Genomic DNA, 18176 nt, shown 5'->3' on the forward strand with positions numbered 1-18176 from the left:
ACTAACAGGAAATACCAATGCTAAAAAATTTGACCAACCTACAAAGCATCTAAAAATACTTGATAAGATAAAAAAGAAATGGCGAAAATATATTGACTCTTTTTAAAGTGGTATTTTCCTTTCTGGTCTTTTTTTGGCACAAAGAGATAAGCCAGAGTAGAAGAGAGAAGAAAGGAGCGAAAGGCAATGTATATCAAAATTTACTATAAGCACATTTCCCATGCAGATTTATGAACTGGGAATATTTCCTCGGGAAACCACTGTGAATTCACATGAGCGGCCCATGTCAGACTCCATGCCTCACACAATATTAGATAGATTGTACAGACAGTAAGAACAGTTTCTTCTTCCTTCCTTAAACATTGAACAATGTCTCATCTCAACAAAAAGAAATGTATGTTCAGGAAACAATCCTAAATACAATTACTTTGCTTTTGTGGAGTCTCAATCTATTGCTATTCAGTCTCAATACATTTTTTTCCAATCAAATATAAAATTTTACAGGAAAAATAAAAAAGATATTACCTTTCAGTTGGTTCTCCTATTTATCTTCATGGGAATAACTTTAATTGTAAACCATGCCACATCTTGAGGTAGCTGCTGTTGATTTTGCAGCACAAGTAATGGTATTGCTAAGTGCTGACATACATCAGAAATGTTTCTTTGTGCTCTATCATTGTAATATTTAAGTTGTAGTCAATCATTAGAGCTTACCTTGAAAAAAGTCATGGTAGCTCCATCTTCTACGGCTCCGTATTCTATCTTGGTTTGTTTAGCTAAATCATCAGCAGAATCAATAGGGGATTCCATTCGTTCCACTGTCAGAAAGGCTGCTAAATTAGCAGTATACGAAGAAATGATGATAAGTGTGAAAAACCACCAAATGCCTCCCACTATCCTGGTGGATAGCGCTTTGGGCATGAGCTCAGAACCTAACAGAGATTGGGGAAAGGTGAAACGGATACAGAGAATTTGATCAGCAATCATATACTTTTCGTCACAATGGTAGACTGGAATCACTTTGTGATAACTGCTTAATCCATCTATATAAAATATTACCTTAGAAAGCAAGCCACAACCAGTGGGACAGCAGAGGTTAATATCAGATAACAATCTCTTAGGACAGTGTGTTAAAAATATAGTGACAGGAGACAAACGATCTATCTGAGATGGTGCAATGTGTCAGTTAAAATATTAATGAGAGAAAATTCAATTAAAATAGCACCAGAAAAGAGAAAACCTCTTTTTCAGTTTATAAACTACATGTGGAGTTTTTTATTCTTGTTAGATATGTGGGTTGCAGAAGAAACAATTTAATAAACATTCAGATTCATTTTTCAGGCATTTTCACATGAACTTTCAGTTTTCAAATCCATGTAGCTCAGATATTTTGTCTGTCTTGCCAGTTACAATGTAATGCTTTATAATAAAAAAATTATTTCAACTATCCACATTTCTTGAAATAACATTGTGCTTTTAGTCCAATATTTATTTTAAAGTAAGGTAGTAAATAATTTCCATGTGTATAGAAAATATCTCCCATCACTATGGAAACTAGAAGCAGAATAAGTGAGTTATCAAAAATTGCATTTTATACACATATAAATATTTCATAAACATATAACTGTGTATGGCTGGAGTTGCCTGCTCATGATATTAGTAATACAATAAGATAGGAATTATAATTTACTGTTATTATTAATTTTAATTCAATTTGCTCATAAAATAAACCCTAGCAACTTTAAAATTTCTTCAGTTACCATTTAAAATTTATTTATAGATTTCTGACATTATTTGTAGTCCTAACTGCTGAAGATATATTGAAAAAGGTGGAATTTTTTTTTAAAGAAAAGCAAACTAATTTTGTGGAGCGATATATGTAACATATTTCCATCCAGTTTTAATCATTTCGACTCTATCATCAGAAAACCATAAGCTATAAACTACTAAAATTTCTAACAGGGATCAGTAAAATGGACTTAAGGAAATAAGGACTTTTTTTGGTTTGTTTTCATTGCCAGGATAGCTTTTATATAATCAATGATGCAGTAGACTGACACATCTTCTTCACATAAGGTGAAAAATTACACAGCCATGTTAACATTGAAAAATAAGTGATTTCACAACTACAGTGTTTTAGAACAGCCCATCTTACATTACAGTTCATCTTACCCTTCTAATGGCAAACAATAAAATTTTAAAAGCTGATCAACTTGGACATGACAGCCAACTCCAGCTCCAGACTCTGCCTACCACTCTGTAAGGGAAAAAACAGAACAGTACCTTTCTCATGGAGTTGCTCCTAGGCCCTGTCAGACACACACTCGGACACTGAAACACTAAAGTATTCCCAAGATGTTCGGCAGCTTTGGCTGCATTTTTAACTGGTATTTTTTGTAGTTTTTGTGTTTTGTTTTTAGACAACACCACCAATAAAGTCAAACAAGACTGGGAAAGAAAAGAATATTGGAAACATTTGACCAAAAATGCCCAATTACCACAAGTTCATACCTTACCCAAGACTTAAAGCGAGTACCTCCTGGAATTATAATTCAGAGCCTGGTTAGGGGATGACTGTCATGTACTCAAGGTAACGTCATGTCCAGCACTACATCCCACTAATTCCTGGGGAGCTGGGCATCAATCAGAGTACTATGGGTTCCTCTTTCATGTATCCACCAGCAGTGAAGTAGTTATGTGGCAAAGCAAATGTATATTTGAATTTTTGTTTGCTTAGATTTTCATACTCAGAGTTATCACAGAGAGCCTTATTTTAAATTTCTAGAACCACTGATAATATGCTCATTTTATAGATATGAAAATTCTCAAAGACCTCAAAGTATTTAGGGGATAAAGTTTTTTTTTAATGGATATGATATTTTTCAGAGTGGTTAAAAAGTTCTGTGCTATGGTCAAACCTCTATTATAAGGATTTTTTTTCAGAATATTAAGGTTAGTTATTAGCAAGTAACTAACTCTCTGCCATGCTGAATTGTAGTACTGGATGCTAACTTTCCCCATGCAATTGCTTTTCACTTTGTTTTGAAATAACTCCATTATTATCTTCCAAGTGTAGAGTGAGCCTATGAGAAAACAAAACTGGGACTGAAAATGTAAGAAAGAGAAACAGCTAGTGGATTTTTCATTTTAGAAATACTTAGAGATACCACAAACTTAGATTAGTCCATATAACATGTGCTTAATGGAAAAGGTATTACAGCTTAGTAGACCTTGAATATGGCATATGTTAAACATTATTTATGGGTAAACTATTTTTATTTTTACATATAGTTTTTATTCTCATCTTAGGAAATAGTTTGTAAATAGAACAGTAATGAATTGATGAATTTGTGCATAATATTAAGCATGCAAAATAGCAAAAAGACATTTAAAACATTTTATAGTTAACAGTTTTCACACCTTTAAGTATCTGATGCAATTTTCAAATGAATGATTTTGTAGTGGATAATAAATACATCAATAAACTTTATAGTAATAAACATTTATGGTAGGTGTGGTGATTCTGAAGGAACATTTTTTCTTAATCCATTTCTTGTCAAATATGTCACTTTAGAATATCTTGTTATTTGCTAACTGTAAAACTTAAGAGTATTACATGCATAAAATAGTATTACCCTTTGGTTAATAGAATCTTTTAATGAATCTTCTACATTAACTTACTGAACTCTATTAATATATTCAAAGCCTAATAAAAGAAATAATATTAAAATTCTGCTTGGAAGAATTAACATTAAAATAATAAATTCAGTTACAAAATGTATTAAGACATATTTCTGCATGTATTACATCATTGTCTAAGGAATAAACTTTAACATTTATATTATAAGTTTGAAATAATTACATAAAAGTATTTTTGCATGCACTTCTGAGCAGGCAAAATTTTACATTATTAAATACTATCAGAAGCAGCTAATATTTTACTTGAAATTATCTTTAGATAATTTAATATTTTAATTTTACAAATTTATATGCAGTATACTTACTAATCATGCAATGCAAATGCATCTATCATCAAAAATTGGTATAAGTAAGGAGATATTTTTACATCAGAATGAGGCAGGAAACAGGAGCATTACACTGTATTCTTGTCTCAAGGAGATGTAATTTTTAGTAGTACTTTAAATGCAGCTTCTAGCTAATGGATCAGGTTAGCTTGGTTATCTATGAAACAATGTACCTACTGTGAGTTAAGTAAAAAAAAAAAGATGAGTACACCGTATGTTTAGCAAAAGCTAATTGTTTTCTCAGAATCTCTCTTGAATGGGATTTGAGAAGGTTCTAAATGCATTAGGTAGATGGAAAAGCTGGATTATGGTTACATGCACAGAGGCACCCATGCAAGCGACTTGTGCCAGCAAGAGCTGTCACCCCCAGCAAAGAGTGGGATATGGTGCCCAAGGGAAATAGCAGGCTGAATCGTATACCTTGCTGCATGAGAGCTCCAACTCCAAACCAGAAACTATTTAGCAAGGTAAAATTGTTTTCCACCACATCTGAGTCAGGATTGCAAGGGTGTGGATTATACCACTCATAGGGACTAAACCTGTGGTAATTGACAGAGAAAAGAATATATTTAAATTGCAGTGAGAAGAAATTCTATCCAGTACTTTTGCTGCAAAAGAAACAAAAAGAAAGGTCAGGTTAAACAGAAACCAGAAATAGACATCTTTATAAAAAAGGTTTCATTTTGCATGACAACGAATACAGTATTTTGAAATCCAGTCTCCATTTAAGACAACATCTATGCATTTTTTTCACTAAGCATTACTAGTGATAGGAAAGTCTGTATATCAACAAATTTTGGATTTTTAAAAAAATATTTCATGTTCTACTGAATCTTTTAATAAAAGCCAAAAATCAATTAAGACGAAAGAGAAATTCAGTTATAAAATGAAGATTCTTGAGACAGTGGAAATTTTTCAGGGAAAAAAATCAACCCTGAGAATTTAGGTTACATTTTTTTTTTTAACAGAATCACCGAAGTAATAGAGATGAAAATAATGTATAATTACATGTTTAAGAAAATAGTATGTATTTATAAAAGTCTATATTTTTATGTGTAAAAAACTCAGCTCTAAAGTTATAAAACCTCCAGAATCCACTGAATTCTAGGATATACTCCAATTACTATTTTTGAATGGAGGACTTATGCTAATATCCTCAAAATAAGCAGTGTTAGAATAAGTATACATATCAAGACCACTTGTTTTAATTTATCAATTGGTTTTAAATTTATAATTCATTTGAAACACTTTTAAGAAAGAAAATCATACCTAATTTTGAGATAAGTTGATAACATCTCTCAAAGTGAGGACTTTTTAAATTGTCAACTCTACACAAATTAATTTGTGCTAAATATACTCTTGATATACTTATCGCTTAATGAAACTATTCACAAACTCATAATTAAATATTCCTTGTATAATTACTAAATGTTTCCCAGTATCTCAAATGTTAAAGCCACTCTTCCTTTAAACCAAATTACTATATGTGTCCTGTATGAACGCATGAAAAAAAAACTTGCATTCAATCAAAGTCATTTCAATAATGTATCTGTCACTTCAGAAAGCCTAATTTTCCCCACAATAATCTTTCTGACATATTAAAATTCAGGAGATCAAACAAGGCATTTTCATCTTTCTTATGCAATTTTAGAACACTCTTATTTTAATAGCCTATCCTTGACAAACAAAGAAGCATTTTGTTTGGTCTCTAAATAAAAATGACACTCTGATAAGGAAGGTTGATTGCATAGCAATTAAACATTCTGCTCTGATTAGTTGTTTCTGAGCAAAGATGTATCTTTGGTTGTAGATATTTTATTTCTGTTTAAATTTACCTCATACTTTAACATCAAGAAGATCAGTTTATACACATTCTTAAAATGCAATTCCAAGTTTCAAAATTTTAGTATTATCTTCATACAAAGTGTTTTGTTTGAAAATATTATTTTAATTAACTACCTAAAAATAAAAGAATGTCCATGAGATTTTAACTAGGTTAAAATCTGTATTTAGACTATACATCTCCATTCTTCACCTGTGTGTGATCTTATTTCCCTACCTCAAAAACAGGAACTATGTAGGAATTAACGTTGAAAAAGTGTAGTCAGAATATACGAGTTCAAACTATAAGAGGAAAATACAGACAGCATTCACTAAGAGGTGTAGGCAAAGACTTCTTTAAAAAGTCACCAAAACCACAGCTGCTGAAGCCAAAATAAACACATGGGACTACAGCAAACTAAGAAGCTTCTGTACAGCAGTAGCAAAGAAAACAATCAACACAGAGAAGTAATCAATAGAATGGGGGAGAATCTTTGCACACTAACAGATAGGGGACTAATATCCTAGATTTACAGAAAGCTTCAGAAACTCAGCAGCAGGAAAACATTCCTTTGAAGAAATGGGTGAAAGAAATGAGCAGATATTTTCCAAAAGATAAATAGAAATGTCTAACACATATATGAAAAACGAAATACTCAGACTCATTAGCTTCTAGCAATAAAAATAAAAACTACTGAATTTCCTCCCAAGTCCAGTGAAATTGGCCTATAGTCAGAAATCTACTAACAACACCTGCTGGCATAAGTGTGGGAGAAAGGTACGAAACATCACTCTTGATGGGAGTGTAGTCTAGTACAAACACTCTGGAAGTCACTAAAAAGAGTGCTAAGATAACTGATCACTGATCTACTGTGTGAGACAGCTATCCCAGTCCTGGGATTATATCCAAAGGAAATAAAATCTGTGCATGAGAAAGTGACCTGCAATCTAAATTTATACCAGCACAATCCAGAATAATAAAGACATGGAGACAACCCAGATTCCCATTGAAGAAGGAATGGATACCAAACTGGTGGTACATCTACTCCATGAGATACTACTCAGCCACTAAAAAAATGAAATTCCATCATTTGCAATGAAATGAACCCAACTGGAGACAATTATACTCAGTGAAATAAGCCGATCCCCAAAGGACATATATCATGTTCTGTCTGATAGAAGAAAACATTCATGTAAAATAATAAGCAAATAAATATATAAATGGGTAAACATGCATATACAAATATTCTAATAGATGAACTATAAAATGGAGACCAGCATCCAAAGAAGTGAAGATATGTGGCAGTATGCGTCTCTAACACAGAATGAAAGCAGCACTCTAAATGAAAACGTTAAACATGCCTTGACACTAGAATGCTGGACTTCATACTGCTGTCTAAATCTACAATGTCATGATACATTTAAACAGAAGAATGATGGACTTGTAACTGTTTAAGGATTATACTATTGTAATAATTTGGAGGGTGGGCAGAGTGGTGGAAGGGAAAATGGGGAGAGAGAAGGGAACGTGGGGTGAAAATTCCTATACCTTTAAAATCATTTATCTAAAGTAATCAAAAAAAAAAGTTTAAAAAGAAAGAAAAACCCAGCATTAGAACCTTTAGGAGTCTCTCCAGAAGAAAGGAATGGTTGTCATAGGAGATGGCAGCTCTACCAATGTGTTCAGCCTCAAAGACTTCCCCGTGGGACTAGATATGGGCTAGAATACAGAGAAAAAAAAAAAACCTAACACAAGATAGTGGAAAATGTGCGACATAGCAAATGAGACAGTATTTTTTTCTCAGAGTTCCATTGGTCCTTGAGTTTTAAAACACATTCTTTAATGGATCCCATAATATGTGTGGATGGGTGAGTGATGCTATGCAAGGGAAGTGAGAGTTTCAATTTATACCACACTACATCCATTTTTCTAGAACCAATGAAATTCTAGCTACTGAGTTAGGCTTAATGTCCTCTGCCTTGGTATTTTAAAATATGTAATTCATTGTTTAATATTTCTCAATATATTCAAAATCATGAAGTAGACTAATTATTGTCTCATTTTTTTAAATTCAACTGCTACAAAATTAAAGGTCCTCTGTCATTTCATTTGATTCACACAACTGGCTTTTGTTCTTTTCTAAAACTTATTAGAGTTACTTTTACCACAAATATGTATTTATTTCCTATTGTTTCAACTCCCCTATCAAGGCCTCATGTATGAATTCTGTTTCTGTAGTTTCTGTGGAGCTCTTGTGAAATGGGTCTTCACACTATTCTCTGATTCACCATACACTGCAGTGCCTAGCAGAGTGATAGTGTAGTGACAGCAGATTTAAGACTGGAAGATCTATACTGCAGCCTCATATGAGGGCTCAGAAGAGTCTGACAGGTTTGGTGTTTGGTACACTATGGAAGGATCACACCCCCATATCAGAGTCCTTTATTTGGGCATTCCTCCACTTCCAATGCAGGTAGTTTTCTGCTAAGTGCATTCTGGGACGCAACAGGTGGGTTATGCTTCAAATACTGCAGTCCTTATCAGCTGTATGGGAAACCCAGCCCTGGATGTTGTGGATATTTTTAAGTGAGTCGATGGATGGAAGTTATATACACATCTGTGTGTTTCTGCCTTTCAAATGAGAGTGAACATAATATCTTTTTAATTTTTGTTAATTCATGGAAAACATAATCAGAAGAAATGTTTATTCTGATAAAAATATTTCTTTTAAAATCCAATTTCAAATTCTTTCCTTTAAAATCCATTTTGCATAAAATTTCTGAATTTCCCTTTAAAACTCTGCATATGACAAAAGACCACTGATTTGTAAAGAACCATTATAATTTAGGAAGATGAGTCTTTGGCTGTCAAAGTACTGTCAATATTTTTATTTGTTCTTTCTCATCTGACTATTTTTTAAATAAGTACTAATTTAATTTTTATTTGAAATGCAGAGTTACAGAGAGAAGGAGAAACACAGAGTTCCTCCATCCAGTAATTCACTCCCCAAACAAACACAATGGAGCTTAACCAATCCAAAACCAGGATCCAGAGGCTTCCTCTGGGTCCCCTCTGAGAGTGCAGGGGGCCAGGTTCTTGAGTCATTCTCTGACAGTTTACCAGACTATCATCAGGGAGCTGGATGGGAACTGGAACAGTCTGGACATGTAACTGTCCGTACGGATGCCAAGGCCGTAAGCAGAGGTTTAATCGGTCACATCACAGGACTGGCCCAACTACGATCACTTTTAAAAGTGATCGTTTTTGTTTCCTTTTGACTTTAGAAACATTTTGAAGTTTAATATTTACAAATTAAAGTTTTAAAACAAGGCATGAAATGACTAACAAGCTCAAGATTAGCTATATTTAAATAATACACTACTAAAACTGAGATATTTAGGACCTTCAAAAACTTCACAGAAAATAGGTCTAAAACGTGAATTTCCATGAAATTTTTAAGTTCCTTTATAAAACCAATAATATGTCTTATATCTTTCAACTATAAACCAAAGTTAACTAGACTGTCATATGAATTGCAGAAGTGATCTAGATTATACACATGCCCAAATATACACAAGACTTGGAGACAAGCATACCCTGAGCTTTTCTGTGAGCAAGTCCCTACATTCTGATCACCATGAATCCAGTCAGTACTTAAACCTTTACCATGTACTATGAAAAAAAGAACAGGAAATTCTTGTGATACAACTCACTTCCCGTTGATAGACTCTATTTCTGTTTTTCTACTGTATAATTAAAAAGAAATTGCTCCAGGCCTGGCACAATAGCGTAGTGGTTAAAGTCTTCGCCTTGAACGTGTCAGGATCCCATATGGGTGGCCGTTTTAATCCCTCCAGCCCTGCTTCCCATCCAGCTCCCTGCTTGTGGCCTGGGAAAGCAGTCAAGGACAGCCCAAAGACTTGGGACCCTGCACCCGTGTGGGAGTCCCGGAAGAAGTTTCTGGCTCCTGGCTTCGGATTGGCTCAGCTCTGGTCGTTGCAGCCGCCAGGGGAGTGAACCATTGGACAGAAGATATTCCTTTCTGTCTCTCCTCCTCTCTGTATATCTGCCTTTCCAATAAAAATAAATAAATCTTTAAAAAATTGCTCCATATCCACTAAGAGGAGAATACACCTGATTGTAATCACTTTTGGCCAGATACGTCTTTTATAACCAAATTACATTCAAAAATTAAGATTCGCTATAGGGCTTTGGCACAGTGGTTAGGAGACCACTTGGGATATTTACATCCCTTATAGAAAACCATGGTTTTTCCCCCTTCTCCACATACAAACTCAGCATGCCACTAATGTAAACACTTCAGGCAATAAGTGATAGTTGAAGTGCTTGGGTCCCTTGTACCAACGTAGGAAACATATTAAGTCCTTGACCTTGGCTTCAGCATAGGGCAACCTCAACTTTGCAGGCATCTGAGGAGTGAACCACCAGATGAAACATTTCCATCTGACAGTTTATTTTTGTCTCTCAATCATTTAAATAAAAAAAAAATTAAGACTTTTTATGTTTTGTGATTTCATCAATATAAAATATTTCTGTGTAAATTTCTGTCATTAAATGAATAAATTATAAAATTTAGCCGTTTTTCAGAAAGGTTGTGATATCAAAATAAAAGATTCACAAATGCTACAGAAAAGCCATGTTTCAGTTAAAAAGTGTGTTAAAAAACATCTGATTTTAATCAAAAGTATTCTGGAAAGAATGCTGCTTTTCATTCATCACCATATCAAACTTAAAAATATTTCAAATATTAAAATAAGTATATGTTAAGAAGTATGATATTTGTAAGGAATGTGAAAATTCATCTGAAATCCAAACAGTTTTTAGTATATTATCTTTATTCTATACCTTACAATTATCACCTGTATTCTGTTTTACAAAAGAAATAGAATGTTGCTTCTTTTTATTCTGTCAGGAACAACTCTCTCTTGGATTTCATAAATAAATGCTAAGAACAAGTGATTACATGTCTTTTCTGAAGAAACATAATTTCTTGAAAAAAAATTTGAAAAGCAGAGTGATACAGAAAAGATTTCCTATGCACTAATTCACTCCTCAAACAATGTCAACTGCCTTGGCTGGACAGTTAATGTCAAGAGCTGGGAACTTCGTCCTATTCCCATACATGGATGTCATTGGCCAAGAATGTGGGATATTTTCTGCTACTTTCTTAGGAGCATTAGCATGGATCAGAAACAGAATAATAAGTGGTGCCTTAATCTGCTACACCACAGTGCAGCCACAAAATTAAATGAATTTTACTCAATATTATAAAGAAAAAAAAGGGAAGAAAAACTCCAGTGTAAACTATTGTAGACTTTTTTCAACCTCACTTATTTTCAATTTACTTTGATCTTAAGATTAAAATGTCAAAAAGAAACCTTAAGGCACCAGTGCAGGGGAATATGCCGGCATCCCATATAAACACGCGTTAGAGCCCAGGCTGCTCCACTCCTGATCCAACTCTGCTACTCTGCCTGGGTAAGCTGCAGAAGATAGCCTAATTCCCAAGGCCCTGGTACCCAGTGGGAGACCTGGAAGAAGTTCCTGGCTCTTGGCTTCAGACCAGCCCAGCTCCAGCTATTGCAGCCGTTTGGGGAGTGAGGCTGCAGACGGAAGATATCTCACTGTCGCCTCATCTCTTTCTATAACTCTGCCTTTCAAGTAAAAATAAATGAATCTTTTTAGAAAGAACAGAAACTAAAATGTTTCATGTGCTACTATAAGCAACAGAGTTAATGTCATAAAACTTTTGAAACTGAACCATATCAAACCACTTCACTTCTTAGTACCAGTATGAAATATTCAGTTTCCCAAAAGGAAACATCTGCTAAATTAGTTTGCATCCATAAGGGTTAATTTATGCAGTTACTTTTCATAATGATACTAAAGTCTAAGAAATAGACACATCTTCCCTAAGCATAAATTAATTATATAGCAGACAAAACAACAGTGTATCATGCATCACTGACACACGAAACCAATTTCAAAAAACTGCTTTATGGGCATAACCTGCTTATAATTGACAGATATGCCACTTTTAGGTTTTATTATGTGATTGATTGCTTTTTATTTTGTTAATTAACTCTAAACAATCTCCTTCACTAGAAAACTATCACTGTGATCATTCATGATAAGCACTCATATAACTTAAGTAGCAATGTTTTTCAGAAATTAAAATACTATTTATTCTGTACCAATTGTTTTCATCCATATTCGTCCTATTTTGTTATTTATCAACAAGCATATATCCAGAACTATCTTTAATTTTTCAAAAAATAAAATTTATTTTAATAAAGTATATACAAAAGCATGTCCTACATGCTTACATTGGAAATTTTTTATTTTGCATTCCTTAAATAGAAGAAAAATTCATTTCTAAGTTAATGATTTTCCCATCTGTTGTTAATTTTAGTTACCTTCCAAATCATTAATGAGCAGGATATTAATTAAGGCTATAGTGTAGTCTTTTTATGTTCAAATGAAAAATACTTTATAATGTAAAATGATGTGGTGAAGTTTTGAAGTTTGATGAAGTTAAACTATGATTAAGAAAGTAATAAAGGGGCTAATTGGAAAGCATTATTACATAAACTGGAAAATGATACACAAATTTATAATTTAGAAATGTAATATTGAATAAAATATAAACAATATTTTAATATAATTGATTCCATTAAACACAACCAAAGTCTTACAAATCTTCTGTCATTCACATACTCATTTTCCCATATAAAAGAGTACGTAAAGGACATTACAATATACCGGTTAATTAGCACCATGTCAAAACATAGCCAAATAGAAAGAGTGACAATGTGGAAAACAAAATCAAACACAACATCAGCAAACTCCAAATTAATATCTTAGGAATGAGACATCAACAAATTTGTCATGAGGCCGTTTTGATCCATATCACTGTAAGGCTAACTTTATTGCTCTTTATTTGCTAGTTTTTTGTTGATATTGAATTACTTGAGAATCTGCATAGCTAAATCCTCCTTGAGTGGCACCAATACTTCAATTCTATTTTTCTAGCTGCCTACAAACACCTCATCCTAGAAGTGTAGCTTTATTCAAATCACCTTTCTTCACTTTCTATCAATTATGCTTATTAAATCAATTTTCTTTAAGATAATTTTACATTTGCCCTTTCATTCCCAGTTTACAATCCTCTTAGTGGTATAATATTACCCCAAACTTTAATTACTTTTAATGCAACAGATTCCCCTGACTTTTGATTCTCTTATGTACAAATCTCTTCTTCACCCATCTTAGGCATGTTCCTTGATTTTAATACTGTAAATCAGTATATATGACAATTAATTGTACACTGATGTTCACTATAGGTGAATACACAATAATTAAGATATGAATATATCCTAGATGCCCATTGATAGATGACAGGATAAGGAAAATCTGGCATAACTACACTATTGAAGACTACTCAGCCACAAAACAGAATGAGATCCTGTCTTTTTTACAATATAATGGATGCAACCGAAAACCACAATGCTTAGGGAAATGAGTCAATTACCAAAGAAGTCAAATATCATATGTGTTCCCTGATCTGTGTTAATACAATGAGAGAAAAAAATATATCCCATAATAGCATGATTGAAATTTCCAGAACTGTCTGTTTTATATAGCAATTGTTTACATTCCTGGGATCAAAAGGCTTTATTTCTTTCCTTTCTGCCTTCTAACTGTTGAGTTATTTACCTAACAGAGTGTTTGCCTATGTTTGAGAAATGAATTGGAATCCATGGTAAAAGCTTAAGTGCAAAATAAAATAAAAATAGATGATGAAGAAAGAATGAAGGAAGGAGAAGAGCGCATGGCAGTTCAGTTCCTCTATGTTCCTAAATCTGCATTTTGAATTGTGAAATTTACTCACTTTATATGAATAAAATATTTTTTAAAAAGAGTCTGCATGCAAAACATCAGTATTATTCCCAACCCACTCTAATCCTCTTTTGGGGCTAGAAAGCAAAGCAACCTCAATATATTGCCTACTATGCTCTTAAAAATCTTACAATAAAAATTTGAGAAAAGCAATAAATATACACATGATTCATATTAATATCTTGCATAGCATTCATTAATATGTCTATACATTCCTTACTGCTTTTCCTTCCAGGTGAAATATTATTCCATTTAACTACATTAATTAATATTTTATTTATACTTTCAACCATAGCTTGCTGGTCAGGTGATGTATTTTTTGACAAGCCATTTACCATATTTATTTTAACCTGTTCCACTTGTGTGCTCTACTACTGTCTATTGCTGAATAAAGAATCATTTAAAGCCTCTTGCAGTTACAGCAGGAAAAAAAATTTTCCTTAAAGAAAGTGCGTATTCTCTTTTAATTTTATTAACACTTATGGTATTAAAAGAAGGATTGAAATAAATGTGCTCAATATATAATGTTATTTTATACAATCTATTTACATAGACAAAAATCTTTTAGCACTTTGACATTAATTAGCAAGTGTGACATCTCCAGATATACAAGATTCAGAACTGAGCTGCTTTCTTGGTGAATAATTATCAGAATAAGGTTTTTTAATCGGTGACACATAGTTTTGTTTGGGTGTAATATAGAAGCGTTCTACACATCATGAAAATATTAATATGCCTTATCTTTTCTTCAGTCTCCATGTTATCAAGCAAATGCCATGAGGTTACATGGACAGCTTAAGTATTTGAAACTTTGGAAAGTCATATTTGTAGTAATTTCTTGTTTGCCCCAGAAATCTGACCATTTCGGGATCTCTATCTTGAGCAGGATTATTTCATATACTAGCGAATGATGAAGTAAATTCTGAAACTTTAAATTCAAACATAACATAATGTACTCGGAACTATATGATTTCTATATTTTATGGTTATATCTTTCTCTGAATGATAAAATACGACTATCAACTTATAAATGCACAGAAGTAAAAAAAATAAGCATTCTATTTCTCTCATCATAAGATTTAGTCTGCTCAAAAGAGTAATTGCTGGAATCAAATCTATGACTATTCTATAAACGTTATTTCATAAGATATATTTTCTTTAAAAAGAAGAAAACAACGTGATTAAAATGAGGTAGTACAGAAATTCTAAGGAAACAATAGGTCTCTTCATGGAGCTGAAGAGGAGGCACAACAATACCCACCCCTGTTAGCAGGATTTTGGCTGTGAATGAAAGCGCAGCTTTTAAATGTGCACAGAGAGCAGTGAGTCTTCACCATTATTCAGCCCTTTCAAGCACAGCTTTCCCACCACTGGTAATCATTGTTGATAACATAATCCTTGAGCAAGAATTAAAGAGGTACACATAAATACTGAGTGCTGACAGGGACAGGGGAGCAATCTGGGAATCCTACACTAAGAAGCGGGAGCTGTAATAGTTGCTTAAAGCGCTTATCATTTTTTACTGCCATAAATATTGTTTTTTAAAAAAAATCCCACTTCTTTTACTGACAATCTAATATACTGGTGGTGGCTTCGTTACTATTGAGTTCTGTCTGCCTGGTATTTGTTGGGAGTGTGTGTGTGTGGGTGGCGGGAGAGGGGACAGTGATGATTTCAAGCATTCTTATAAGTAAATTTGATGCCCAGCAAAAAAATATACTCCATTGATAATTGTACTGATCCAACAGCTGTGGTTAACAATTAACGGCATCCTCTCTCCTCTCTGTGTGTCTCTTTCTCTCACCCCCTCTTCCTCACTTCCTTCACGTGCTTTCTCACTCTCTCTCTTTCAATTCTATAGTTACAACGAGTCACACCAAGTTATTTTTCTCAAGTTTACTTTCACCATAAAGGTTGTGACTCCATTTAGAGAACAAAGAATTTTTTGCAATGCACATGATAGTGCCCTTGTTTAAAAGGTTTTTAATGAGCAGACTCTATGAATAAGTGCTTCGTTTGGGTTAAACGTAACGTAAGGTAGAAGAAAATATTTAATACCTGAATTATGTAAATATTTTAGTGTTTACACTAATTATTGCAAATGAGTTTTTTCTAGAATAAATTCTGAATCAGAAACAAACACATTCTAATATTATCTATATACTTTGTATTATAATCACAGAATTTTTTTCCACTTTAAAGAAAATGTTATGTTTTTCTAGGGCTATCATTCATCCAGTATAGCTTAGTTTCTCTTTTATATCAAATAAGTCATTAAAGTGTTAAGAAGACCTGAAACAAAACTTAATGAATAGAATAACTGGTAGACTCTGAAGTCCTTAGTCAACATCTTCCTTGGAAACACTGAAATAATTCTACATATTAATTGATACAAAATTCGGAGAAAACTTAAAAATGTGTTTGTCACTAGCATCAACTTTGACCATCTTCAATACTTTGGCCATAAAAAACGTACAGACATATCAATGAAAGCTCTTAACTACAGTTTCTGAGATAACTATTTTTCTAAATTAAAATATTTTATATGGTATAGGGATTGTTAAACTAATAGAAAGATGAGAAAGGATTCCTGAGAGATGTCTCCCATTATCAGGGCTGACATCTGTAACTATCTGGTATCTTCTCTTCCTGCTGTTTATTTTGTAGCGTGACAAGGTTCCCCTCTAGGGATTATCATTAAGGATTCCTCCTAATATCGATAACAAATGGTTTCATTATTCACTCAAACACATGTCCTTATTTATAAACTATGTACTCAAAAGAGTGATATTAGACAATAGTTACTTAAGCTTGACAGGACTTAAAATTACAAGCAGACTGTTAAACATTTAAAAATAAGGCATTTGAAATGCATTACTTTACATATTCATGTTGAAATAGTGATAGAAAACCTGTGTAGATGTATGAATTTGCCTTTTGGCAGAGCTTTGAAAGTTTATCATTTTTCAGGGTACAAATGAAAGCTTGTTACCTATTTTTTAATGTTATGTAGATTTGAGTGGACTAGAAAACTAAATTAGCATTCAAAATTTTAATGACAAAGTGTTAAGGTTTACCTTTGCTGATGCAGTATGTTTGCACACGCAGAGAAACTAGAGATCTTCAGCACATTCATGGGAAAGTGTATCATGTAAAAATTATGCATCAACTTAAAAAAATTGAACCAAAATAAACATGTTTAAAATCCACTTTTCCATGTTGTATTAAATACTATTATATTATAACCACTGTCAAATGAACATTTGATTTGTCCATGTTAGGCAGTAAATCAAAAGCTTTTAAAATATTACTGCCACCTCATTTTGGATGTGACAAGAGGCTATAGTACAACTGATTTGCTGGAGCTCCGACTTTCTGATTGACATTCAATCTTTCTCCTACCTTCTTCTGTTGTTAAATCACCCCCAAATAAGCTCTGATGTTACTAGATGCAGGTTTTTCCCCTCCTACCTTCCATGTTAACTGAGTCCCCATCAAAAGACAAAGCAATTTTCATACTTATATAGTAGTTTTTGTAAGTTGTGAACAAGTTTGCAGTAGTTAGCTGCTTCATATTCATATAAAATAAACTCAGTGAAAAGTAAAATAAAAAATTAATTCTTACAGAGTGTAGAGATACTTGAAGAATTATTAGTCACACATCTGTGTGCATAGCGGGTATGTGTTGAAGAGAGCAAAAAAAAAATCAAGTATATAATACTTAATTTTAATCAGAGTTGATACATCCATATCTACTTAGCTTCCTTCTCAATTTAAGAATGGAGAAATATATTTTGTTGCTAAATTTACAAATATGGCCAAAACAAAGTAAAAATTAAAGTGGATCTTGTCTGGAGCTAAACTATTTCATGCATTAATGCATGAATCAGTAAAATATTTAGAGCTTTTATTTCCACACAAAGCAAACTGGCTCTGAGTAAATTAACATTTCATATTTTGGGGGTTTGGCTATGGCACTCAAAAATTCCTTACAAAATAAAATTAGTAGTTGAAGTATATAACACAAAGATTTTCCTGTATACTATAAAAAAAGGGGTAAAATACCTGTCCAATTTAAGTGAAAATGATGGTCTAAAAATCTATCAATGTTATTTTATTAACCAGAAGTATAATGATATTTGGAAAACTTCCTCCAAACCAGAAAAAGAAGCATTACATTGAATTATTTTATTAATATGTGAATAAAATATAGATAATGTTCCAAGGTTTGGATGGAAGATTTAAAACATTGAGAAATACTTAGAGGGCAGATTGCTTTCCAATTATTTAATGAATCTCATCAAAAATCAATAGGTTTATCAGAACATTGAAAGGTATCTGCGCCACCTTACACAAAACTCAACCTACTACATACTCTTCCATTTTTGTCATTTACAATAAGAAAAATC

General features: G+C 32.9%; 1 protein-coding gene across 6 annotated transcripts in view; it reads right to left on the reverse strand.

Moving 5' to 3' along the window:
• GRIK2 (glutamate ionotropic receptor kainate type subunit 2) overlaps positions 1-18176 on the reverse strand; it is a 610542-nt gene that overhangs the window by 110207 nt on the left and 482159 nt on the right. For all 6 annotated transcript variants that reach the window (XM_058660446.1, XM_058660434.1, XM_004580353.3 and 3 more), the window contains 2 exons: positions 4446-4564; positions 715-932 (listed from right to left, as the gene is read on the reverse strand). In XM_058660446.1, coding sequence (XP_058516429.1) covers positions 715-932; positions 4446-4564 — 337 coding nt within the window. The remainder of the gene's footprint in view (positions 1-714; positions 933-4445; positions 4565-18176) is intronic.

Source organism: Ochotona princeps, chromosome 1 (assembly GCF_030435755.1).
Source record: "Ochotona princeps isolate mOchPri1 chromosome 1, mOchPri1.hap1, whole genome shotgun sequence".
NCBI classification, from domain to species: Eukaryota; Metazoa; Chordata; class Mammalia; order Lagomorpha; family Ochotonidae; genus Ochotona; species Ochotona princeps.